Source organism: Amia ocellicauda, chromosome 16 (genome assembly GCF_036373705.1).
Source record: "Amia ocellicauda isolate fAmiCal2 chromosome 16, fAmiCal2.hap1, whole genome shotgun sequence".
Classification (NCBI taxonomy): domain Eukaryota; kingdom Metazoa; phylum Chordata; class Actinopteri; order Amiiformes; family Amiidae; genus Amia; species Amia ocellicauda.
In genome coordinates, this window is record NC_089865.1 from 12535028 (window position 1) to 12562858 (window position 27831).

Sequence of the window (27831 nt, forward strand, 5' to 3'; positions counted from 1 at the left end):
CTAATCTACTGAGTTTAGTTAGTTGTCTAATAGCTACAACTCCTTTACATCTTAAAGGGTTGAGAGAAAATTAAGAGAAATGTATACTGTACCAAATCTAATGAACGACTGAATAAGGAGGACCAGGAAAGGTTTGTCTGTTTAAAGAAAGGAATATTAGTGTAAAAAACATCCATGTAATTCAAGGGGGTGGACTTACTCTAAGTGAGACAATATGCAATTCACTAGTAGACATTTACTGTCCTGCGCCCTACTCTCCAACTTCTCACACAGTCAGACCCATTGGGTTCAACTGGAGCAAATTCAACACCAGTATGGCTACAGCACTGGGGCACAATCAGCCATGGTCTTGGCCCGGGATGGCTGAGCATGCCTAGAGAATTACTCAGACTATGTAACCAGATGTACTTCATGCAGATAATACTCTGAGCTGAGCTGTTAAACACCAAATGAATCCTCCTCTTGCGAATGATTTATGGCATGCCTCATATTGCTGCAGCACCAAACAAGGGTCCAGTGCTTGTCAACATTTCCCAATGATCTTTTGCACATATTTCTGGTATGATGTTCAGTTAAACATCCTAAATGATACGTGGGGTTGCCCCTTTCATGTTTGTTGATGGTTTTCAAAGTCAAAACACTGAAGTGATGTATCCCAGATCTGCCTGGCTCACTGCTGACTCATTGTGAAACCAAAAGAGAGAAATAAGGAAGACTGAAACAGCTGTAGTGTAACAGGCCGAAATATCCCTAGAATGGCACCTCAATTTGGTGAACGTTTCTGTACAAGGTGCTGTAAACATCAACAGTTAATGGCTTCCTTGAACCAGCTACAGCCTTCTTAGTGACAATGTACACTTAATGATTCTATAGCTGTTAACGATCCATCTTAACTTCCTTAAATAAAGTAATCATCCTCCCTATAGTGATCAAAGCTCTTATGAGGAACCAGTTACATGCCCTGCGCTCTTCAACACCACTCACTGTAACAGGCCATTCCTGACACACTCTCCCACTCAGTCAAACACATCACACTGACATTTTTCACAAAGACTGCACTTTTTTTTCCATTAAAAAAAACACTAATCTCTCTCTCCTTATTCGCCAGCTTCAAAATAAATCTGATCCGACGAACGACATGAGTATGTAAGACACTAAAAATGCAGAATGTAGCCTTGAATGACCTTTTAAACCCACACAGTTATGAAAGAAGACCTAATGAGACAACCTCATCCAGGAGGTAAAGGGAAGTGAGGGGCAAAGATCGTTAGTTTCTTTTCTTTTGGTTGTTTTTCTCCTCATTTAGCGTGACAACAGAGAAAGCTAAGAAACGTAAGTAATGGAGATATTCAAATCAAATGCAGAGGATTCACAGGAACTGGATTTGCTCTGATACAAATGGTTTCAGATGTGATGGCGTTTGATTCTAATGAGGCATGTGCCATAAAGCAGTGTCCTCACGGATAGTTCAGAGCCCTACCTTAGCCTTGCTCCTGTCCTGGAGTTGGTCATTGCTCTCGCTGGCGGTGTAAGGCAGGCTGCTGCTGGATGACGAGGGGTCTCTTTCCTTCTCTCTGTCCTTGTCTCTGTCCCCAAACCATGAGAAAGGCATACAGGTGGGGATGGATGACATGGACTCTGAAGGAGACAGGTTTCCACCAGAGTCTTCAAGTAACTCTGCAGAACCCCTAAGGACAAACAAATAATATAAGATACATAGATCTCATCACCATCAGCCTATATCGATCCACTGCTGGATGAAGGCCTCCCCAATTTACAGCTTCTCTTCTCCATGACACGCCTGCAAAGTTTATAATTTCATCTGCCCATCTTTTATGTGGTTGTCTATTACTATATACACACCATTAAAGGCTATAGGTGAAAACTAAGTCCATAAATATCAACACATCCTCGGTATACCACCACTAGCCAATAGAAATGCAACCCTAAGGCTCATGAAAGTCCAAATTCAATCACCAAAATCCAAATGCACCGGATAAGCAAACAGAGCTTACCTGCTGTCCAGGGAACCCCTCATGGCCTCTTTGTCATGTTGTTTTTTTCCTTTGCCACCAGACTTCCGAAGACCACTGTCGATACATAAAGTGGTGCAGTTGAAATATAGCGGTATGCTCAACAAATTAAAGCAAGATGAACACAAGAAAGCAAAACTTCCAAAAACAATTATAATCCTTCAGATCACAGGTGTAAAATTTAACTTTGAGAGCAGATAGCAATAGGGTTCTGCAAAACTGACTAAGTGTAAATAAATAAATACCAAAAGAGAAACAAATACACTGAACACCAGGATACAAAAACCCTAATCACCTACCCAAAGTCAGGGAATCTTCTTTTGGGTTTCCCTGAAGATGAACTATCATTTGCTTCTGATTTGTCATCTGTACAAAACAAAAACCAATGTCACACAAAACTGCTTTCCACAAAAAGACTTTAGTCATAACTAAAAAGATCAGAACAGTGAAAAGTCCTTGGATGAAATGTAAATAAAGTCACTTTAAGAAAAAAAATACCACACTCATGAATGTCCTGTCTGAGAGCAAGACTAGCAAAGCAAATGATCAGACTTGGCCATTTCAGGCCTGTTTTAAAAATAAACCACTCTGATTGTAAGACGAAATCAGTACAAGACAGAACTACTGAAAATGGCTTTTGTTTAGAGGACAGAATGCCCTCAATTCTGCAGCGACGGGCTGTAGAGCTAATATGGAAACACTTGTGCTGCTGAAAGATGTTGCTTTGGTGGTGGCCGAGATTTACCTTTAGGCTCCTTGCCCTTGCCCTTGGACTCCCTCTTCTTGACGTTGCGGAGGAAGCCGGAGGGGGAGTGTGGGAAGGCCGATTCTTTGGAAGGAGAGAGTCCCGGGCTGCCAGCGCTCTCGCTGCTGGCTCTGTGGAGAGGAGAGGAGGGGGCCGGGGGAAGGGGGCTGTTGCCCAGTTCGGCTCTACTCTTGACACTTCCCACCGTCTCGAGTTTCTCACTCTTTTGTCCGTCCGCGGGATACGATACATTTACAGGCAGCGACAAGCTGGCCTGAATGGGCTTTGCAGACATCTCTTCGTTTCCAGCCCCCCGAGAGTCTGACTGCTGAGCCTCACTCACCTCGTTCTCCTGAAGAGCGACAATATAGGATTTCTACTTAAACTAGGGCAGCGCAAAGGACTTAAAAGACAGACAAAAACAAGTTCCTATTCAGCTGGCAACATGCAGACTAAAGCCAATACCACTTAGTGTCCTAAAGGTCAAATCTTATTGAAACATCAAATTACATAAAAATATACTATATTATTTTGTTTATGCGCAGAACCACCCTACTGCTTTAGAGAAAATTATGAATGGACTGATTCAAGACAGACCTCCTGGCCCGGGGTAGTTCCGAGCGTCTCTCTCAATTTGGTCCGAGTTGGTGGCTGCCGCTTGGCCTTGAGGGCGAGCTGAGCTTTGGCGCGGTGGGCGCTGGTGTCCAACCTCTCGGTCTCAGGAACAACCTCATCCAGGGCTGTCTCTGCCATTGTGCCAAAACACCACAGAAACATGTTCAGAGATGCCCCTTGTCTTGCCTTTTTACTAGGTTCAATTAACAGGATGTGGTCTTTGACATTTAATTCTATGGACCCTAATTCTGACATATTAGTCCATACAGTCTTTGGAGTGTAAAATATCTTGTGCAAGCAAAAAAAACAAATATTATTCAGTCTTGTCGATATCCTGCTTTTATCATTAAGAATGTCAAATTAAAAGTGGATTTTTCACCGTGATGACACCACAAAACCTAAAATATTCTCACATCTATCATATCAACATTCTGTATACATCCAGAAAAACAACACTGCATTAAACTGCTCTCCAGCAAAAGAGAAGAATCCTGGATTTGTTCATACCGGATAGTAACGCGTCCACAGACCAAGCTTTTTTCACCGACTCCTCCAGCAGGCCTGGTTCTCGCTGCAGGTACTCTGTGCTCCCGGCTGGCCCTCTACTGGCCCTCCTGTCCCCGGGAGGGGAAAGTCTAGCCAGGGCTGCAGTCTGCTGGGCCGGCAGGGCTCCCGCCTCCAGATCCGCTACCTTCTCCTGCAGCTTCCTCAGCTCCTCCTGGTATGCTCGGTCCTTCTCGTCCAGCGCTCTCTTCAGCTCCTCTTCCTTCTTCACAAAGTCGATTTCCCTAGGATTGAAAAGCAAATTAAAAAAAATAAAAGATAAACCAACAAAACACAAAGTACACTTTTTTAATTTTTGAAAGTATTTTTTTTATAAATAAAGTTTTGAGAAGACATTTATTAATAACCACCAAATGAGACAACATACTGCACTGACAAAGACATGACCAGTAGTATTCTTATAAGTTGGGCTGTTAACACTTCTTTACAAAACTGTTTCCTGTTATTTTTTCCAACCATATTGTAACCATGAACATAATTTTCTAGATTTTCTTAATCCTGCATGGTAGTAAAACTCACTACCAACCTGTGCACTACACTTATTTATAAAACCACTCTGTACCACAAACCTATTTTCACTCTTTGCACATTAAAAATACTATTGATTTTGGGAGTGTGGTGTGATGAGCGTTCACATACTTCTGTTGATAATCCTTGAGCAGCTTCTTGGCCTTGTTGTATTTCTTATCCAGTGCATCATACTGACTCTGAGTTTCCTTAAGGTGCTCATTGACCGTTTTGCAAAGCGTCTGTGCCTCCAGCCAATACGCTTCCAACTTTTTAATTTTCTCCTTGTTTTCCTCAATGCTTTCCTGTAACTGAGCTTGCTTCGATTGCCACTCTTCTCTGTCTTCCTCTGTCTCTTTCAACTGGCAAAGCAGAAGGAAAAAGAAACAGAACAGTACATTTCACAATTATTTTAACAGGATTTGATTAAATTATACAATTTAATGCGTTCAACCTACAAGATTTAAAATACAAAGTAAAACAAACACCAAAACAGGTTAAGAAAATCACTGAATTAAGGTACACCATTTAAAAAAAAAAAAAAAAAAAAAAGTTTCAAACTTGACGTACCTTTTCCTTTACTTGGCTGAGTTCTGCTGTTGTTATAGTATGCTTCAGTTGCAGCTATAGACAGAGAGGTACACAGATTTACTCAAGTGCATTAAAACAATACATGAATAAAAAGGCCCTAGCAAATGCAATTCTGAAAGCATGAGCATGTCATTTTATGCCTTACTGGTCCATGAAATGAGAATACAATTTAATGAGAGTCTAAGCACAGGTAAACCTTCACTCAAACCTTTCTACATAATAACCGGGAAGTAAAATAATTCACCGGATGCCCTCTCATAAAAAAGATGACAATGTGGAAAAACAATTAGAAATTGTCAACAAGCAGTCGGTGCTTAAATATATTCTTTGCTTATACTCTTTTTTTTCTACTTGCAATTAAATGAATCGTTTAAGTTCTGCCTGCTTTAGACTGTGACTACAAACCAAGAGAGCAGTTTAAACAAGAGGAGCCTTGTCTGGGAAAGTATTTTTTTAGCTTGACATTGAAAATACCTCTTTGAACTTCAAACCCAGCTGTGTGGAGTCCATGTTAGATGGGAGAAACATCTCTTCGTTCTCAGGAAGTTCAAACACTTCGACAGACCTCCCCGAGAAGCTTGATCCTAACACCACCTCCTGCTCCTCTCTCTCCTCGTCTTCGTAATGCTCATCCTAACATGCCACATGGAATGACAACACAGGCGTACTCAAAACCATGGAAATGTCAGCCTTAGCAAACAGCAGACCAACTGAAGAACAACACAGAGCATTTGTCCTGTTGGAACATTTGATTTACATATTTTTTGCATGAAGCCAATAGCTCGCTCCAGAATTCACAAAAGCCCAGTCTCAGTTTTAATATACACACAAGCAGTACAATGAAAAAGATTAATAAACCATGCTAGACCTTAAGAAGAAACTATTTCTGGATGAAGCAGGGTCTCTTTAAATGTCCTAAAATAAATAAATAAATAAAACTCCTTTTCATTTGACACAGCTTCTCAGAAATGCATTTCTGAACACAAATAAATGTGACCTATTTAGAAACTGTATAGCACTGACAAATTAAGGTCAGCTTAATTTCAGTTTTTAATCAGTAAATTTCACATAGTCTGCCTTTTCTGGCATCAAACTTTGCAATTCTCAGAAAGAAATTGGTCACGATTCCCATTAATCTCATGTAGCCAAGCTAAAATGGAATGATACCACAAATTACAGAACACCTTATTTACAATAAAAGAGTTTACAGCGTTCTTATGAAAAATAACAAATTAATGTGCTATTACAAAAATGCTTTATGAAATGACCCGAGTAAGGATCATCAGGAAGTGTGAAACAGACACACCAAGAGCAGTGGCAGATAACTAGCTTCACGTCTATAGTAGATCAACAAGTTCATTCATCCTGGTTTATTTTTTGCTTGTTTGATCTCTGTCATCCCTCTGCAATGTAAGAGACTATATTAGTCTGCCAACGGGCCATCAAAATTATCCCCCGAGTCTTGGCATGGTCTGGCTGCTGGTGACTCACCTCCTCGGTGGACTGGTCATAAGGGTCGTCCAGCCGCTGCTGGCTCTTCTCCTGCTCCAGAGTCTCGCTAATGAGACGTGCCACCTCACTATGCGTTCCCGGCTTCTCTCGGCCAATCAGGAAACTGCAGGAAACAAGGGAGCTAGTCATTGTGACCAAATGGCGGCAGCATCAACAAGAACTTCATCTGAAAGAAGGTGGAAAGGGCGAGATCCGACACAAACTGCCCAGCAGGCCAGTGGTTGATTGTTTAGCTCAGTACCTTTCAACAGCCTGTTCTTCAAATTCAAAAGGAAGTGTGACAAGAAAAGCAAATAACAGCCATCTTGCCCAAATCACATTGAATCACACTGGGCTTCATTTGCCTATGGTAAACCATTAACAAACCTGCTGGCCCACACTGACGATTTGCTCTTACAAAGCTGGTCTGAAACAACAGCTTAGCAAGGCACGATTGAAACTGCATTGATGTTTTTGGATTGTGCTTTTTTTCATGCAATTTTCCAAATCAATCTTTCTGAATTTAAACCCTTAAGACAGGCACACACTACCTCATTAACACCATAATCCATACTCACATAATTGCTCACCACACCCATGTGCTTTAAAACAACAACAAAAACCATTAAAGAAGGAATACCTGACAGTGCCTTTAGTATTCTTCAGAATCGTTGCAGCAAACAGCTGTGTGACACCCACGAGACTTATGCTGTCCACCTCCACTATCTGGTCATTGACCTCGATCCTAAATCACAGGGTAAGGACACAGATAAACAGGAAATCAATGCAAATTTGTGTCATGCTCACATAAAGCACACTAACTTTTTCAGAACTCATGCAAGTAGGAAGATTTCCACAGTGGAATCTACATAACAACCTGATGAGAGAGAGAGCCCTGAACCCCAGACATTCATGTAAGAACCGCAGGAGAGAACCCTGAATGCCATTAAGAAAACTGCTGGTAAGCCCATCAGCAATTCAAAACACTAAATCACCAGGTTCTCAGTTAAGCAGACGCAGGGTTTTGCAATAGACCACCAACACAGTCAGTGCCGAGAAAAGGTTATTGACATAAATCATAACCAAGTTAGTTAAAACCAAAAGTAAAGAGAAAATCAGTTAAGCTTTGTCAGACACACACGACAGGCATTGTTTCTAGTCTGATATATTTACCAGAAACTATTATCTCTGAACATGATAAGAATGTATTGTAGGATTGTCCTGGAGACTCCACCAAATTACAGATTAACATGTTGTCTACTGCCACAAGAACTACAAGCAAATGTCTTTGGAAATAATAAATTAGGACAGGAAAATACCAGTTACATTTTACTTTGCTTCATACAGTTCCAAGTTACAATAAAATCATCCCATTTACTGATTAAAAGCTGATGAGCACTCTTCACCAGCAGTACATCCAAGCTTTGATTTAGACCATTTACATCCATATCTCCATCATTTAATAGGAAATCGTGGGGATTACAATAAATACTAGCTAGCAGCCCTAGTCTTGATGTCCCATGGAGGTCAATGCGATTACTACTTTTCCTGTAATTGTAGGATATAAATGGTTTGAGGTTTCAAAATGCTCTTTTCAGAATAGTAATGCAAGAAATAAAGCATGCTTAGCTTATTACATCAGAACAAATCAGACTTTTTTTTTTTTTTTTTTACATTGGAGAAATCAGTAGAAGACAAGAAATCAACCCTCCTGCTAGCAATTGCAAATGCATGTTTTGCTCAAGAAAGTATTCACAGTATACTTTTTACAGGGCAAATTAAGACACTCCTCACCTTCTAGACATGTAACTTATGCACTGCGATTGTGACAGAGTGTCCAGCATTACCTATAATAACAACGATGAAAACAGCTCTTACCGTCCGTCTCTTTCCGCTGCTCCGCCCTCAGTGATGGTCTTCACAAATATGCCGAGCTTCTCCAAGCCCTGGTCAGCCCCCACTCCCATTCCTATTATACTGATTCCCAGCCCATTGTCTCCTGTGCGAGAAAATGGGGAAGACCAACCAGGCCAAGTGTGAACAGAGGGTCGAACATGCATGTTACAACCACAACAAAATAAAAATGCATGATTATTAGAGTACCCTTTTCAATCTCCACCGGGAACACATCCATCTTCTCCACTCTCTTCTCCAGCTCGTACTCTGCAGAGGCCGCCACAGGGTCCACCTCATCATTGCGCCGGTCATACTCCTCATTGGAGAAGGTACTGAACACCTGCAAAACATTCAGAAGGTCAGGGCACAAAAGTACTCCTTTTGCTCCACTTGTTTTATCAATAGCAGAAGTGGACTGATCAGAGAGCTTCTCATAAAAAGGTTTAAATCAGCATCTTATTAATACATTTTTCTAGTTTTAGAAAGACTGGTTTCACAGACCCAGATTAGCATTATTCTTGGACTAGCCAATGTTATTTTAAGTAGAAAAGCCCAAGGTTAGTGCTAATTGAGCTCTGGGAAATTGGCTGATCAAGTTATACAAAAAGTGATAAATATATTTTAGGAGACAAAGCACATTTTCCATATTAAAGTATAATCCGTGTCACATCTCTGTTGCCTTGTATTGCTTTACTGTCCTCACAGTGTTCAGCCAGCTAATCAACAAACTTTATGTACCCTTCAGAAAATTTCAGGGATTTAGTTATAATACATTGCTAATACAAAATCCTGGAACGAGTACATCTCCTGAAGTGATTTAAGAGAGAAGCCATCCTTCAAAATATCTGGTATAATAATATAAGCACACTACATAAAATGAGCATGTTTCCTTGTAATGCTGCATTAGAACAGCTTCAAATAAAAGTAGGCCACAGCTGTAGTGAAGATTCGAGCAGATTTGTGACCGAGATCAACGCGGTGAAGTTGATCACAACCCGAATAAAAGGATGAAGCGTCTTTGATGAACCAGCCTTCCTATCGACACACACTGCCTCAAGTTGATTAAAGTTGAATTATTGTGCATCCAATAGCAGATAAAATAAAATGAGCCATACTCACTGTTTATAAAATGTATTGCTACCCAAATCTACCAAGCATGACCATTTCTTCATTCATAATCCTTATCCTAAGATCACAATCACAGTAGAGGAATTGAAAATGTTAATATGCTTTTCCTAAAGAGATACCAAGCTGAATCTGGTGTCTGTGCCTGCCTTACAATCTCCTTAAAGAAGATGCATGGTTTATTTTAGGAGTGTTTTCCAACTCTCCAGAGGTGTGCAGGCATGCAAAATATATTCTGAACATGTCATCATCTGAGGCTTTGCCAACTAAAGAAAGGCCTTCTGTTTTTCAAAACTCGTAGTCAAGACATTCCAGTTCACTGATGCTATAAAGCTCGACACTGGAGCAGTAAGAATGGCACTCTCTCTGCTGCAGTAAGTAACAGACTGGAAACCTGTTCAGAGATGCATATAGTTGTGATATGATGAGAACATCCTACAAACACTACAGAAGCCATGCACGTCAGCTGAAATGTGAACTCGACACCATGTCACACACCGACAATCCATTGTAGTTGCTCAGAAATACGTCTGAAATACAGGTGCTGCCCAATACTGCCTAGGGTCTCGGTCAGGAAAAGTCTCTGCTTGGAGAACAGGTTGAGCCATATTCTAGACATTACGGGTTCAAAACTGGGGTTACAGCTCATTTCGAGTCCTGTGTGGGTTGTCGTGGCGGCACAAATTTTGAAAGATTTGTTGAACTGTATGCATCTCTGCTGTGTTACTACAGGGGTCACAGAGGTGAGCAGAGTAGATTTACAAATGCAGATTCCAATCCAAGAAGGCAAAAAGAGAGAAGATAATGGTAAATTCCAAAATGTAAATAAATAGATGCAGGAAAAAATAATCTCTGCTCATTTATGTAGAGTTCAAGTTTTTTTTTTTTTATGCATTCCACTACGAGACCACGTGTCTGAAGATATGTAGTCTGCACACATGAGGTCAAGCCAAATCCGTCCCAGTTGGTCAGAGTCAACCCCAAACATCTACTGATTTAAAATGAACTAATGGTTTGAATGGTTAGATGATGCACACTCATTAACACTGCCAACAAGGCTTTGTTATAAAGTAGCCCTGTTCCATGAAGGGTGCTACAGGAATATAAAAAAAGTGCATTAATTTGCTAACTGTTCACAGTCTGCATACTAATACAGCCGTCTCACAGCACTCACAATCTCTTGGTTTCAGCAGTTTTATTTCCAAGAAATCCATGGAAGTAGTCACTTTTATTTTTATTCAAGTGCTGCCCAGATGTGGGAAATGGAAACTGAAGTTTTATAAAATTAAATCCATCCTTTGGGCCATGGCATTTTTTTTTTAGTGCAAGTAAAGAAATCAGTTGGATGTTTATATATTTTAAAAAAGAAAAAAAGCATGACGCAATACAGTAAACATTTCCACTCTGGGCTGGAGTCTGTGAACAGTGAGGCCTGGATCACAATGCATGTCAAGGCATGATGAATCAGGCAAATTTCCACAGAGTGCAGCACAGTCTAGCTGCCTTTAAGAGAAGCTGTATGTAGCGTTGCCAAAAAGTGCAATTTGGAGCTGAAAATCAATCCATTAAAAAAATGCTCTCCAGTCCTCTGAATGAACTTCTCTGTGCCACTCTTTTAACAGCAGGACAGCTTCTGACCTCGTGGCTAATCTACCCCACTCAATCTTTTATTAAACTTCATACTATTTCTAAACACTCATTTTGGCAGAGTTTTTGCTGTGTTTTCGTCCAGAAGTTTTTACGCCGCCATCATTACAGTTACTAATAGTCTCAGACTACACTTACTTACAGAGATATCACTGGATTGACAACACCTGCATCAAGGCCAATGCACAATGCCAATGCCCGTATTACCAGCTAACATCATTTACATCATTTACTTCCTTTTTTCAAAGAAATTGCCTTTAAAATGACAGCAGACAGTTTATTTGGAAGTCAAAATTACCCAACTCAGCCAAAATAAACATTGAATGAACTAATCACATGCTACCAAACTAAAGGCTAACCTGACAAAATATAAATTCTTTGCTGTTATTATGCCCATTAACTGGAAAATATATTTTCTCCAGACAAAACCCATGAAAAGAAATTTTGAAAAGTACTTAATCCCAAACCAGTTGGAGTCGTGAACCTTTTCCTGGTGAAACTGAGGTTTCACTGTAGTTATGCTTGGCTTCTGCTAACACTTTTTGTCAGGATTTTGGTTGCTATGGAATACTTCAGCAATTCTGAACAATGTGCTTTTCTTCATGGAAACTCAATAGCTTAAACACTTTCTCTTACAAAAGCGGTCCAAAATTCAGGCTCATCTCTTTATTAACACAGGGAGCCATCAAATTGTTCCCCATCAAAGACCTTCTCTAGTTACTAAATCTGATTCAAACGCTTTTGCCTCAGTTTGTGTGTCCAAGTAAGGCATTTAATTTGATCAGTTCAAAGGCACACCTTTTATAATACATTTTAGTTTGTTATTCCTTAGCTTTGCGAGTTTCAGTTTATATAAATGAAACGTTTATGAATATTATGGCTTGAAGTGAGGTGGAAGCACATGATCTCAGAACGTGACATTTTCTCTCGATAAACAGATAAATATTTCCCCTGAGGGTATTTTTTTTTTTTTTTTTTTTTACAGTTTGAATGTTAGATTAGAAACACCAAACTTAAACACTCATCACCTAAAAGTCAGAACCACACATTCTGCAGGAAAATGGGTTGAAACAAGTTCTGGTATAAGCTACACCTTTTTGACATCAAGTCAAAATATACTATGGGATAGTTTTTGTGGCCTGGTACACATAATAAGGAAAGAAAAATATTCTGCCAAGTTCTTTAGTAATACATAAACTGAGCAGGGAACGAGTTAGATATTTCCTGAAACATGCTGTCTGGTGGAATATGACACAGGGAGGAAAAAAGATCTATGTTTTTCTTGACGATTAAACATAACTCAAATCTACATTCAAGGCGGCCCTCCCACATGAATAAAATCCCTGCAATAACTCTCTAGAATAAAAGTTTACCATTTCTGTCACAGAAGATTAATATTTGTTGAAAGTGTTATTCCTACAGGAGTTTTTATGATTTTTGAATGTATCACAATGTTGACCATTGTGATGCTCTTTCTATAAAGAAATAAAATAATGTAAAAGGGAATAAAAAAAAGAAAAAAAAAAAAAGAGAAAAGGACGTGAGCTGCCCTCCGGTTCTACTGTTTACTGAAGACAGCCTGAAAATCTAGCTATGGAGATTCAGGTTGAACAGGTTTTGCTAAACAAATGGTGTCCCTTCAGTTAATAATACCCCAGCACCAGCTTTCGCTCTTACAGGAGCTTGAGCAGAAACATTGACATTTCAAATGTGGACAAAAAATGTATTCACAATATACACCGCTTTAGAACAAAAGTCTCTCACAAGGGCTGCAAAGATTCTCATTTTAAAAATCCAGCACCTTCTGCTGACAACACACCCAGGTGCTTAGACAGAACGGACAGGCCTTGGCAGCTGCCTCTGTCCCCTGTATGTAGGAGGGGTGGAGTGTGCTTTGAAGCATTTCAGTAGGAAAGACTACTGATAGGAAACAGAAAGCATAACATCAGTGATCAAAAGAGATTCTTATTGTACCTAAGCAAGCAAACCTAGCAGAACACTTTGCTATTACTCTCTACTTCTCTCCAACACATAAACCCAAATGTTTACACAGATTCCGAGCTAAATTAAAGTGAACATTAAGCTCTAAAATTAAGGAAGATTTTGCATAAGAATTAACCAGTCAATGACCCAGTAAGGTTTGTGTTGGGTATAGTTTTTTAAGCAGGATGGGAAGAGGTACAGAAGGGATACATTATTTTCTTTCGGCAGTCGGAGCCCATATGTTTTTCATCCTTCTCCCACAGCATTACTTGACAAGCACTGAAATGGTTAGCCTTAAGAGACCAGGTTCGTTCTGCTTGCTGCTACACACTGAAGTGTTTAACACTGTGTCCCTGCTCTACTGAACTGGCAGTGATGCAAACGTGCGATTCAGGAAAATAGGCTTTCACGAACACATTATTTTTCTTCCAGTTGGAGAAATGGAAGATAAATCACAATATAGATAAAGCTATAATTTGTTCATCCCGCTCACATCTAGATATATTCTGTTCAGTATATTAATTCAACTTTCCTTCCTTCTTGATGTTGTTTCCTCTGATGAAACCATCAAAGCACACAGACAGCCAAACAAATCAAAGCATTGTTTTTCAAGGCTGGCTGAAAGATACGCCAACCCAAACAGTGAATGAACAGACTATCACCCGTCCTCTACAGCTAACTAAATGAGTACTATCATAGACTGCAAAAAATGCAAATATTCCTGAAGTATTTGACAGTTTAGCTTACATTTAGGCATTAGTAATACACATGTAGAAAGCTGTACAAAAAATGTATCAAATGTAACTTTAACTTGCAACCTCTTAGCTATTTTAAACCCATTTAGAGAAAAGTGGTTTTATGACTACTTATTCGAACGCCATTTAGCTGCTGCTGGAAAGGAAAAGTGGGCCTTGCATCTCGTGTGTCAGCAGGTGAAGTTACACTTCTAACGCACTTTTGAACTGGTAACCACACCTTCCAAAGTGAATTCCCCTGTAGGAATCAGCTTTCAGATCTGATGCATTAAATCCTACAGAGTAATCATGTTTATTTAATAATACAGCAGGTATATTTTACAAGGTCAACATTTTAAGATAGCGGTGGACACAGTAGGCATCTCGGATTCAAAATGGTTTAACAAATGCTTTTCATCAGATTATAACCTTAACTGCGTATCATAGTATGAAGAACAGCTTTAAAGAGTCGCCCACAGGAGACTAACCTGATGTGACCTGGATAACCATCTGCAAACAATGGATAAACGCAAGCAACTGCTCACAAAAAACAATCTGGCAAGACATGTTGTTATTCTGCTTACTGGGTGTTGCTCAGCACTGAATTTATTACGTTCTAGCCAAACTGATTAAAAAACATTTAAAAAGCATTTGAACAGGTTAAAATAGTTTGTTTAGTTTTTTATTTACAGCAGGTATAATGATATAATTAATATTAAATGTCAGTCATTCCCATGGTTCAAAGGTCAGGCGTTTTTCAAAGGGCTGTCTAATCCTATCAAAAGCTATACCAGCCTCCTGTCAATGATTATCTTGTTAGACACACCTACTCGAAGACACAACCCTTTTTTTCATCTCTTGTGCAAATGAATGCCTCACACCTGTGCTTTAGCTCTGGCCTCCTGCAGCTATTAATGTTCTTTTCAAGCATGTGATACATCATGAATAGTAACAAAGGTCCCCAAATAATAGCTGTATGTTACAGAAATTAGTATTAAATTAATATGTGGAAATGCCTGGACTGGACAGGTAGCAGTCAGAAAAAGACCAAAACAATTTGACTGGAAACATTTTCATTTAATTTCACAATGCATTATTTTTTTGTTGTTTTTACAGTAAATTATATTTCAGTATAAGTGTGCTGGGGGGTATTTATGTGTTTAAATGTATTCCTGTGATGGGAATCAAGGGTACACTAGAGTGGTATAGCTCATCCCCCTAACGTGAAAATGCAGTGTGAAAGAAAGGACATTGGACTGTTGTCAGGGTGTTAACTATTGAATGAAAATTGCAGTAAGATACTAAAACCTCTGCAACATGGGGAAATATAATGTTTTATAAGATTCACAGACATTGTCCAAAAGCTGGTCACACTGTGTTGGTTCAGTGTTCATTTCCTGTCTAAATGCACAATCATCTAACCACTTGGGAAAGGACTTGCCTTTATTTCCTTACTCAGCCCAGAACACAAAAGCATGTTCTCATTTGGACTATTCTCTACCCAGAGGTACAACACAGGAGAGTGCTGCAGACTGCACAGAACTGCTACTGATACTGAAGAAAACTGTGGCACTGCAGCACTTCCCAGTGACCCACTAAAATGAACTGCTGCATTGCCTAATAACATGGGGACATGTCACCACTGTGCATTAATGCCCATGCAGCACAACCTGCCGCATAATTAGATGCAACTTGAAATGGTTGCTCATTTTCTTGAAGGAGAAGGCTATGTTTAACTGTAGTGTAGTATATCAACATGCTATTTAAATATAGTGACGTGTTTTAGAAGCTTTACATAAGAACTAAACACCATAGCGGCTTTGTATGTCACTCGATCAGTGTAGGTGAACATTGTGTATTTCTGTGTATCGGCAAACAAATTATTCTGCTAACTCCGCTATTTTTTCCCTTCTGAAGACAGCACCTGCACTACAAAAGTACCTGGTGACCACAGAGGCAGTAATACACAAAGAAAAGACAACTGTATGATACACTACTTGCCAGAGGGACCCAGACTCGGACTGTACTGCTTACGCCCCTTGCTGTGGTTGTCAAGGCTGACAGCTGGGGGGCTAATTTAGGTCCTGTTAGTTTGACCAGCATAGGATTCCCGTCTCCACCATCCTTCAGACTGAAAACCAGAGGAAAAAAGCAAATGCAGCCAAAGTTTGACCCCTAGTTCAACAAGCAAACACACTGCAGCTACAGAAGTCTTGACAACTGCTTCTCAAAAGCTGCCCAAAATCCCAGATTAACTTTTGGGAAGTGTATCGATTTACAACACCATTTGATACAATCATTATGGTGTTTGTAATTTAAAATAGTATATTACTTTTTTACGCCTGCATATGTCAACAGCTGTGGTAAGGGAGGTTACATCCTATAAAACGAGCACAATTTGGACTTTTTATGGAAAGTCAAATGGATAAAACCTGCCTTGGCTTGACAAGGGTCACTTTAAAGTGAAGTGTACACACACCCATGACAGTTGCTTCTTGAGGAAACACCCTGAAGACAAACTACTGTGAAAGTCTAAGGTTTGCATAATCCTCAAAAATGAAACTAAATGTAATGGCAAACAGAACAAGCATACATAGGAGAATGGAACTTTAACCTGCACCCCCCCAACCCCCAAAGTTCACTTGTACGGAGTTATAATATTATTGGAAGAAGGGTGTGATGTATCTGTTCAACAAAACTCCAGTTTGCAAATGGCTGTACACGTCACCGGGCAACGGTGATCAAGTTAATTCCCATCTTGTACAATCACAGTGGTGTTTTCATGTTAATTTGGCAACACTGTCCAAAGGGCAGGTCTTCCAAGACTGCCCGGGTCTTTCAGTGCCATTTCACAGCACGCAGTCGAGTAACACAGCACACCGGATCCCTATTGAGGAGAGCAGGCTATTTACAGCAACTGACCTCTACATCAGCCAGGAAGACAAATTATACTTTAGGCGTTTCAAGCTGCCCATTGTTCCTGTAGTCTAACAAAAGAACACATTGCAAACTGGATACTATATATCCAAATAAGTACACTAGCTGGTGAGAGAGCATTTACAAACAACCTGAAATTAAGAAAATAACAAAATGACACTAAAGATCAAAAGTCTGCAGCCATGAAAATGTACTGATAGAAAAAAAAAGTGTAGTACGGAGTATTGTAACTTTTCTTTATTACTTAGCTCAGTCTGTAGGTTGTCTATTATTGCATCACAACAGAGATTATAAATATTCATCATAAACTAGGCTAACTAGTACAGATACATTACATAGTTTATATTATATCTAGATGAACTATATGGCAATGATTTTATTTCTAATGGCTTGGAGAAACTTAGCAAATAAACTGAGAAAAACTGAAAGGAAATCTAGGTCATTTTCCAGAAATTCAAACTTTTATGTTTGGCTACATTAAAATTGCAAGTATTCATTTCAAACCACCAGAAATAAAAAGATTGCAGTCTCTTCTAAGTACCGATTCACCACTTTCAAACTGATTTATATAGTGAGGAGGAATCATTAAAAATAATATAAATAAATATATCACATGCCAGGGCAAAACCACAAAATGTTCATGGAACTTCTCCAAATGTTATCGTGTATTGCTGGGAAAAACAAAAAAAGCTGTGTATTCAAATTGCTTTAATATTGCTTCACAAGCCGAGGACTTTTTGTAGGACATAGCCTTCTGAGCAAGAACAGTCTTGTTAAGGCCCACTCCTGCAGAGACTGAGCTTTTGGTCTATTGTTTTCAAAAGTAAACTCTCTCTCACCTATAATGGAGATTTGTATGGTTAGACTACACTACGCTACAGTGAAATCTTGAAAATCTCCAGTAGCGTGCACTTGCTTGGCATGCAGGCCACTGAGCTGGAGGGGGGGAAATTAAGAACTATGAGGAAAGGAATGTCACTTATTTGCTTTGTTTTCGTTTTGGTAGTATTGTATACTACACAAACTTAAGTCACTTCTGAGTATAAAACGCCATTATGTGGACTGTACAGAATGAACAGGAATGTCACCTGCAACGCATACAGCAACTTCAAGGTAGGGGGAGGCTCTGACCTGGCATCAATCAAGCAGACTGAACCACGGCTCCACCAACCCAAGGGGGCCTCCCATATGTTGCTTTGGTTCAACTACAGACCATGAGCAATCCGTCACAGGACCCCCTGCAATGCTACTACTGATCTGTCCACACCACCGAAATGATGGAGGATCACTGATAAGTCCAAATGGGGTGTGAAGGGATTTACATACAGCTCAGTTGACTGTTCCCGTTTCAAAACCAACGGTGCGGCTTACAGAGGCAACAAGACTGCTTTTGCCTCGCTGTTTTTAAGAGCTGAGGAAGGCACTCTTTTCCCAATTTTCCTGAATCAGTTGATGTGGATAAGGTGTAATGATACTGTGGCACAGATAACTGCACACCCTTCCACAATGTGTCAATGTTTGAGTTAGCCACCTCAGCAGGGGCACTGATAAATGACAGTCATTACTCAGGAATGTCCATGACACAGGTATCATTAAACTCAGTCAAGCAAAAATCAGGAAAGAGAAAACTGCTGGCTTGTTAACAGGTTTAAATGAAGGAACCCTAAGTGTTAGACTAAGGTGACAACATATTAAAATAGACTGTAAAAAATTGAAACTTCATATTTTTTCAAACCAGCTTAAAATGATCTTCAGCCTTGTAAAATAAGAAAGTATACAACACCCTGCAGTAGGGTCTGTCCCTATCAGAGACCCGGCTGTGCCCCAGTTCCAGATTCACGGTCTCTTCCTCGCTCTGTCCTCAGCTGTGGCCTACTTATTTTCTCTTCTCTACACATTATGTAATATAAACAACTGTTTCCAAAAATAATCTTCATTAGTTCTTGCACAGAACATGTCTGAATAATTTCACAAAACTAGCTGTGCTGGACAAACCTTTCTGTTGTTTTCTGCTGTGAAAGTTTGAATAAGTTACAACATTTTTTTGCATGGTCTTGAACATTTTGCTCCAGCTCTGCCCTAAACGTGTTGACGTGGGTTCATTTGGCAGTATTGAATGCAATAACGTGCAGAATAATTGTTTACTTTCGAACTAACACATCACACTCACTCAAAGAAACCCATGCTTTTTTTAATACTACAAAACGAAGCAGATACTTTTGTGTGTCAAATACTTCCATAAATAAACATTTCTGATTATGATGCATAAGCATGTAGGGTAAGCCAATCTCTCTTTTTTGCATTAAAAGATTTTCAGAAATGTATGTTGTTTTTTGTTAGATGGATAACTGAAGAATGCCTACATGTACTCATGAAGCAGGGAATGGAGAGAGAGAGAGGGTTCTAATTAAAAACTTTCATGGGGTCCAATTCAGGGCGCACAAATAATTAACTCCCTTACTAGCATTATTCACACACCCCCACGCCCCAAGTGAATGCAGCAGTGTGACTTTTTAAGGAAGAGTAAAAAGAAAATAAATAAATACCCGGATTGGCTCAGTTGAGAACTTAATCTTCCTGGGAGGCCCTGGCTCTTCTTCATCCGACAGACCTGGAATCTCATCGTACTCCTCTGCCTGCTCCTCTTCCACCTCCTCTTCCTGGTGCTCCGGCTCGGTGTCCCTGTCGTCCACAAAGGCTGCGTTCTCAATGCCATAGATGACAGGAGACACCGTGCCCCTGCCGACGTCCCCCTGCTCCTCCACTTCACTCTCCTCCTCCCCGGCCTCATCTTCCTCAGTGCACTCCTCAACACTGTTCCCTGTCTTGCTCTCCACTTCCTGTTCCTTCCAGCCTGACACCTGACTGTTGCTTTCTGCTTCGGCTTCCCTCACCTCTCTGTACACCCCCGACCCTCTAGTTTCCTTTACGAAAGGGTTTACTGGCTGCTCACACTGAATCTCCTTCGAGGATTCTGCTTTCTGCTCCTCAAACACATCGTTGTCCAGCTCCTCCTCGTTGTCCTCGCTCTCGGACGACTCGTTCTGGACCACAACCAGCTCTGCCCGGACCATCCCCAGTCCCGTCTGAACAAGAGAGGGGCCTTGGTCAGAGAGGCTGCCGTTTGTGCTGCCTATGACCACTTGCCCATCCTTCTTGGCAGCTTCAGATGGGGTGTCCTTCTGTGCACTGTAGCTTGTACGGACACATGACTGGGCCTGCTTTTGGACTGGACTGGACACTACAGTCGAAGCAGTGATGACAGTGGTCTTACCGGAGCCATCATCCATCGGGAAGGTGGGCTGTGCAGACTCTGGACTTGAAGGACTGCGTAGATTTTGCTGGCTATCTGGTTCTTTAACTGTTGCTTTGTTGCTGGATTCCTCACCATCACTATCTACCATGAAGTTCTCTAACCTCCTGGAAATTGGCCCGGCATTCAAGGATAACCTGGACACCATGGGCATACATTTGGCTTCTTCGCCGTCACTTTTATCATCTTGCCAGCCTCTGGTCAAGGAGGTAGGGCTGTGGTCCATCTTTACGCTGCCCACTGTACTCTCCGAGGACCCTGACGACCGACGCATGCTTTTCCCCTCATCAGATCCGCTGCCCAGTGACATGTGCCCTCTGACTTTGGTGGGAGAATGCTTCTCAGAAGGGGTCTGCTCTTTTATACTTCTCTCAAACAGCTTTCTAGTCGACGAAAATTTCTCCGCCAGAGCTACTTTGTCAATCTCTACATCTTCACCCTTGTGGGTTTTATCTGAACCTGGCGATTCAGGGCTGGTACTGGACAAACTGGTTTTATGCATACTGGTACCGAAAGACAGCTTGGGCGGCGAGACCGCGGGAAGCTCACATTTGGTCACCACTTTCACCTCTGTGGTTTCACTCTGCTGACCGTCCATCTGCAGGAAGATGTTCTTGATTTTATTCACACGGTTCCCAAACGGTCTCCCCCTGGCATCTTCCCGGGTATCACTGGACCCATTGGCGTAGGACTTGGGAGCGATGTCGGGTTTTGCACCATCAAAGGAGCATTTAATGGCGTGGAAGTCCGACTTGTAGGCATTTCTGTGAGGAGAAGCGCTCCTCAGCGTCCGGTCCCCTTTGCTCTCCGTCTTGATCATTTTGCAGACACCAGTTGAAAAAGACAAGTTAGATCTCTTCTAGCAGGAGAGGATGGGGGTGACTATTCCAGGGCACTTTCCCCTTCCGTTACAGTTGCATAAGTCGTCCTTTTTCGTTTTGATAATGTGCCATGAATCCCACTGATCTCGACGGGTCAACTCAGTCCAGACACCAGTTCTTCAGAAAAAGCAGGTTGTGGTCATCTAGCAGAAGAAAGCATAAAGGATGATTAAGACTCAATGAATGCAGTGCGAACATAACCATGCATGAGCTGTCTGCATGTCTAATATACAAGTTCCGCACTTTGTTAGCATATGCCTCTCTCTATAATGTCTATATCCATACAGACAGCTGCACAGATCCTTTCCCATCTAGAGATCTAGTCCAAACCCCAGTCCAAGCCACACTTTTGCGACCCGCATGTGCTTTTTTTCCCTTCCCATCGTCTTTGTAATCAAAAGTAGGCGAATGAATACACGCCTGATGAACGCATGTCCTGAACCCTCCTTCTCTCCCAAAGGAAATCCACACCTACATTAACGAGATCTGTAACATCCACTAAACATCCACCATTTACACAAAACCACTCTCCACTCACGCCAGGGTGACATATCACTCCACATCCCCCCGAACAAACCCCCTAAAGCACTTCGGGACAGAGTTGAGACACTTTTTGTTGTTGGGAAGTGTTTCTATTGAGCTGCAGCGAGTGCTCGTTTCCCGGTTGGCAGTGAAATAAGTTCGCCGGGACCGAGGAGCCTCTGGCCGCAGATATTCCCGTTTAAAGCGCTTTACCTCGACTTTTCCGTGTTTCTGCGTCTGGGGATGAGAGCTCGTCCTTTCCAAAGCCACTCTTTCAAACTCTTGTCACTCCTCCACCGCCATCATTCCCTCTCCCTCTCCCTCTCTCTCTCTCTCTCTCTCTTTCTCTCGACACAGACCTGTCGCCCCGCCGCGCGTGCACGCAGGCCTCCGGCGCGCCGCTCACCCGCGCGAGAGAGAGGGGGCGGGGGCGCGCCTAGATCGGGGACGCGCGCCAGAACACATTCCAGGACTAGTAAACCCCCCCCCCCCCCCCTCCTTTCCCAATTTCCCAAACTGCATGGCTGCACCGGCATAGGAGAAAGCATGGGAACAGCGTGGGAAAGCAAACCCCGTGGAAGAGAGCTTTATTACATGAAAAATAAAAGAAAAAAAGAAAACACCCACCCACCTACCGCACTACACTAGTCTCTGTCAAGTTGGTAAAAGGGGTATGATTGTACTGTGCAGAAAGGCCACAGACGTGTAAAAATGTCTTTACTGTGGGGTGTATTTATTTTTTCATACAGTAAACACAATGTGGCTAGCTACATAAACTTCCTAAAAAGTCATATTTCCCAGGAAAGTTCAACTTCCAGCATGCAGTAGTGAATAGAGCAAGATAGAGCTTTTTTATTATTATTGTTAAATGTATAACAGAGATCACCAACCTCCTCTTCTATGCAAAACACCTACTGCAAATAACTCAATAACTGCCATAGAGCTGAGGCACCTCGTTTCCCCCATGACAGCGTTTTGAATATTACAGTGTTTGTTTACTGATTTTATGTTTATGTATAACACCAGACTTCAGCGGTGTGCCTTGACTTTCTTAAAGCGGACGTCAGCCTGCCAGTCTAATACTGATGCCTGTGTCACAGTGCCAACGTCTGATTACCATTCAGGGATTTCACTGCTCCTGTGTCTTAGGTATCAGGTTGCTGCACAAGCAGTGCAGGAGATGCTAATTACGGCAGAGCAAAGACGTTGACTTTTGTTTGTTTTTGTTCAGTGCCATTTGTGGTCATATGGAGCTAGGCCACATGCGGTACAGATGTTCAAACCTTTCTTTTTTGCCAAAGATTTGACACAATATAAGGCTCTATTCAAGTGTAATTCAGTAAATGGTTGTGATATTGAATTAGATGTCTCCACCCTGCTCCAATGTCATTCATATAATTGTGATATTCTGTCTTATGTTGTTGGTCTTTATTATCTTAGGAGGAGAGAAATTGGCATTTTGAAGGGATCAGATTGAAGGAAGACCCTGCTTAGCAGCAATAAGCCAGTAAGATTGAAAAGTCAAAACATGCAAATCCTGGTCCCAAAAAGGTCTTGTACTTTCCATGACTAAAGTTACGGCAACCAATCATCTACTTACTTTGGCCACTAATGCATCACACATGGCTGTTCCACTTTTCTTTTTCCCAAACTTTTTCAGTAACATTGGTTTCATGTTTCTCCCTTTGTTACACTGGAATGTAGTGCACTGCAATGATCACTGGCGGAGAGCAGATTCTTAATTTACTCCCCTGCATTAAAGTTGAAACCTTCAAAGTTTTGGAAAACAAACTCTGATGATTGTCAAGGAGACTCTTCCGAACCAGCAAAACAAAAAGTGTTCTATGGGTGTGCATCATTAGTTTATAATCCCTCTCTAATACCATGTGGAATACAATTAATTAGAACAGGGAAAAAGTTGATAAACATGGATGAATGTATCTCAATTCAAAGTTCTCAATTGCACAATAGTTGGCTGCAATTTATGCTTAAGTGCTTTCTTTGGTGCAAATTAAAAGAACGGACCAGAAGAGGTCAAAATACATTCCCACAGTACCTGAAAACTGGAGCACGCAATTGAACTGCAAGCCAGAGAGATGCACTAAATCTTTGCCAAGCCTGTCAAGAATGTTATTAGATTTTTCTCCGTAACATTTAGGTCAGGGTGGGTACTTATTCTCAATGCAGCATGCCAAATTGAAGAATTGTTCATGATTGCACAGTGTAATGAAATATTGAAATGATGTTGAAACTGTTGTCTAAGCTAAGAGATAAGCATTTGAAAACAGTTTGAAAGAATTACTGATGGCAATAAACTAAAAGGACTTTTTAAAAATTATTTAAGGAGGAAAAATTGGATTTACAAATCCACCGAGCTAAAATATGTACTTTTTTGGATATTACATCATGCTACTCCATCAAATGGTAAGAATTAAATTTTGTTTTATGCTATGTGCTATGTGGTTTCCCTGGAGGTCATTCCTGATAAGAACAGGATAAATATACTTACATTATTTAACACACACTTCAAGAGTTTTCCAAATTCATTAGCTGTTTTCAGCATTATATTCCTGACTTGTCAAAGATAACTATTTATTTTTTGTGAAATTATACCATAATGCATAACCCCTTTCTGTAATATTTTTTAAAATGTCTCTGAAATAGTAAAAGCAATCAAACTATGTTTTCAGATTGAACCAAATCCCAGCGAAAAGATCATTTGTAAAAATTAGTAATGCTTTGGAATGCTGGTTGTCTCTATTTGTATAATGATGTACAATTCGCATATCGTTGTGGCAAAAGAAAAATTAATCACCCATTGAAGAATATGGGGTGTGAAAACATTTTATTTCCATTAAAAAAAGCTGGAATGTGGACTGGGACATAGAAAAATTAAAATGCTTAAACACTGATGCTCTGTGTCAATCAAAATATAATTTGCCACAGGTATTGAAGTTTGTTGTAATTGGTACCTTATTGCCTTTTGGTACCTTTTGAAGACCATCAGCAATAATAACATTTACATGCCAGCAGTTTTAACTAAACATACAAATTAAGTACTTAATCATTGTTTGTAAGCTAAAGTAACAACAGAAAAAACACTTTACAATACTCCATAAAACACATTTTGACATAATGTGAGGTAATGCACAATGTTAGGAAATGTAATAACTTACCAGATACAAACAAAATCTTCCTTAGGAGTGAAAACAGCCAGAGGAGGCATCTAACTTAGGTTTCATCCTGAATGACGAGAATAGCCCCTAACTGCTCGAATAATGTTTTATTCCCGGCTGCAGGGTGATTGTTATTTTTCCAAACAGACTTATGAAACTACATCTCTGTTGCCTACTGTCCTTGAGATCTGCTATATTCTTTCCTGGAGTGAATTTTATGGCGTCTCCCGGGTGGCAGAAGGACCTAGATTTCAAAAATACTACCCAATCAATGAGTTACAGGAGAAGGAAGCTGAATGAGATTTGAGGGGGAAAAAGGGCTTTATACTTTATGCTCATTCATGTCATGTAAAAATAGGAGATCTCCAGGTAGTGTTTCTCATTTGCTGGAGTGGATCAGAGGCTATGTGATGCAGATAGCATGGATAATATGGCATCTTAATGTAGCCCACTAACAACTGTTCAGGCATGCAGAAACATTTGTTGCGTAAGGTGACAAGAAGTGTTTATTATGACACAAGATGTTACATTTCATCAGTGGTGTGCATATATTTGGAGGCTACTGCATATATAACTTCTAGCATGTTATTGTTTGTGTGTGTGTGTGTGGGGGGGGGGGGGTATGTTTTCTTTATTTATTTCATTGAGAAATTCAAGTATGTATCAGGATGCGTACTAACATTTATTTGAGATATTCCACAGAATTCTTAATGTATTCGTGCTGCACTGTTTCATGACTAAAAGCAAATATATATTTTTTCTTCAGATCAATGAATGGATTGAAGATGTAGTATACATGACTTGATATTGAACACGATATTTTTAGATTATTAGTAGATACTATGTCAAATTTGTAATGGAGTCAGGTATCAAATAAAATTTACAAATTACCTGGCAATATGAAGGAAATGCAAACTCAGTGCTATATTGTGGGACACAGCAATTTGATAGAGGCCTTTTTGATGATATATATATATATATATATATATATATATATATATATACTGTATATATATAGTGATGTAGTCTTGCAAAGGGGTGTGACTAACACAAGATTTGACAGTTTATACATGGAACATGTGATTGGCCAAGATAACAAGAACTGGTCTTATTATCTTAACCTCTAGCTTCTTTAAATAAGATGCCCTAGGATTTCTCTGTCTCATGGATTACAGATTGTGTTTGTTGCGCTCCTGTTTACGTGGCTTAAACGACAGGTTGTGGAACCTAGATTTATGACATGTTGTAACAGCCTTAATGGAAACAATTGGTGTTACTACTGCAAGGCCAGATGCTGTTGTGTAAAAATACATCCCACCACCAAAAGTCAATGCATTTGTTCGTATGGTTTACCATGTAACACTATAAACTTTTCAATCTAGTCAGTAATAATACATGAGTGAGGCCTAAAATATGTATGTGTTCTGTACTTAGATCAGGTTTTGTGCTGGAGTGGGAGTAGGTATACAGAGGGGAGGTGTTTTCAACTGGGAGCAGACATGGTTCAACTAATACGTTCCTGTCACATTCAACAACCTGTTTATGTTCTGGTCTATTCACTCATTTAGGATGTTGTGTTCAAGCAAAAGAGAGTTTTACATCTGTGAAGTCTCCCAAGAGGTAACCAGTTAATCATTTATTAGCTGCTATTACTGTACTATTGCAAACAAAACAAAAAACGATGTCTTCATCATAATGTCTTCACCAATCTAAGAGAATGCCATTCTGAAATGAGAATATACAATAAAGCAATCATCTGTGCAGGATAAAGACTGCTGTGTAAAGGATGAGCTGATATTTCTTACTGTGAGGTAAACTTGGCAGATATTCCTTGTGAAACAGATGGTGATCCATTTCATTCACTGTATTTTTAACATTACAGTTTTCTCACTTCCCTGGGGATTATGCTGTATACATTCTAATTACTATAAACATTTACAACTAACCTAGATTAACACCAGAAGGATGAGCATGTGTCTATATGTAAATAGACATTTTTTCTCAACAGGGAAATTTACAAATCTATTAACATTCGCAGTGAAGCTCTTTAGAAACCCCAGTTCTGTGTGTCAGTACTTGACATTTATAATTGGGAAAATAGCGGTAATGCTGCACTGAAGAGTGATTTATGAGTTAAATAAAAGAGTACACTCTAAAGCATAGTGTAGTAACCTTTAACACATTTTATAATTACATCCTTTTTATACTGAAGGTCTTAAATGGCTTTCAGCAGTCAAGACAAGTACAAAGCCTTTATTCTCTCTTTATCTTGATGAAGTTGGTATGTTTCCTCATTCATGACCATCTTTATATTTTTACATAAAGTAAAATAAAAGTTTTAGCTTAAATGCTGTGGAAAAATAATAAACATTCCCTATTTTGCTTTGTTTTCAAAGGAGATTGATTATTGCGAATGCGATTTTAACCTCAGTGTGAATACATAGAGAGTAAAATCTTTCCCTAGAGAAACATTCATTGCAAGGACTATGTCTACAGGCATTTCCTGGAGTAATGCATTTAGTTTCTTCTAGTTTCCTGTAGTTCAAACTTCAACATTGGCCTGGATATCTGATGGAAGAGAATTTATTTATCTCTGCATTATAACTCACGTTTGAATAATTAAATAGTAACTCTGAATTGACTCTAGGCTACAGGAGTTGGAAAACATTGGAGGACAGCCCATATCAAAGAAATCTGAAAACAAACACAATTTTGAAAATCTTAGAGAAAATACGCTTAGTTAAGCTTATGTTATTATATGGCTTTTACTTTTTTTGTATGTGTGTTTGCATTTCAACGTTTACTACCCTATCAAAGCTCTGCCCTTCACAAAAAGCCTGGGCACAGAATGTTTCAGCCTGATTAATCGGGGGTGTGCTTGTTTCAGAGTCAGAGGTTTTATTTCCTGTGAAAATACCTCATCTGTAGTAATGGGATTCAGCCAAATCTCTTCAACAGGGGCAAACTAAAGTAAAATCAAGAGCTCAGAAGACAGGCTTTCTGACTGATTTAGGTGTCTTTAGAGTTCTGAGAGCAAACTCTGTTCTGTGCATTGATCTTGTTCCTCTCCT

The 27831-nt window shown here is 40.1% G+C and overlaps 1 protein-coding gene across 2 annotated transcripts in view; it reads right to left on the bottom strand.

Annotated features, from left to right (window-relative positions):
- ppp1r9ala (protein phosphatase 1 regulatory subunit 9A-like A) overlaps window positions 1–21958 on the bottom strand; it is a 29876-nt gene extending 7918 nt beyond the window's left edge. The window contains exons 1-16 of one of the 2 annotated variants that reach the window (XM_066688240.1): window positions 21798–21958; window positions 19415–21205; window positions 8650–8782; window positions 8425–8545; window positions 7187–7291; window positions 6547–6670; window positions 5530–5688; window positions 5035–5088; window positions 4597–4826; window positions 3901–4181; window positions 3376–3524; window positions 2779–3130; window positions 2333–2399; window positions 2016–2090; window positions 1481–1688; window positions 93–137 (exon numbers count right to left, since the gene is read on the bottom strand). In XM_066688240.1, coding sequence (XP_066544337.1) covers window positions 93–137; window positions 1481–1688; window positions 2016–2090; window positions 2333–2399; window positions 2779–3130; window positions 3376–3524; window positions 3901–4181; window positions 4597–4826; window positions 5035–5088; window positions 5530–5688; window positions 6547–6670; window positions 7187–7291; window positions 8425–8545; window positions 8650–8782; window positions 19415–21001 — 3690 coding nt within the window. In that variant the 5' untranslated portion in view covers window positions 21002–21205; window positions 21798–21958. The remainder of the gene's footprint in view (window positions 1–92; window positions 138–1480; window positions 1689–2015; window positions 2091–2332; window positions 2400–2778; window positions 3131–3375; window positions 3525–3900; window positions 4182–4596; window positions 4827–5034; window positions 5089–5529; window positions 5689–6546; window positions 6671–7186; window positions 7292–8424; window positions 8546–8649; window positions 8783–19414; window positions 21206–21797) is intronic. The other variant, XM_066688241.1, reaches the window with a different exon arrangement.
- Between the last annotated feature and the right edge of the window lie 5873 nt (window positions 21959–27831).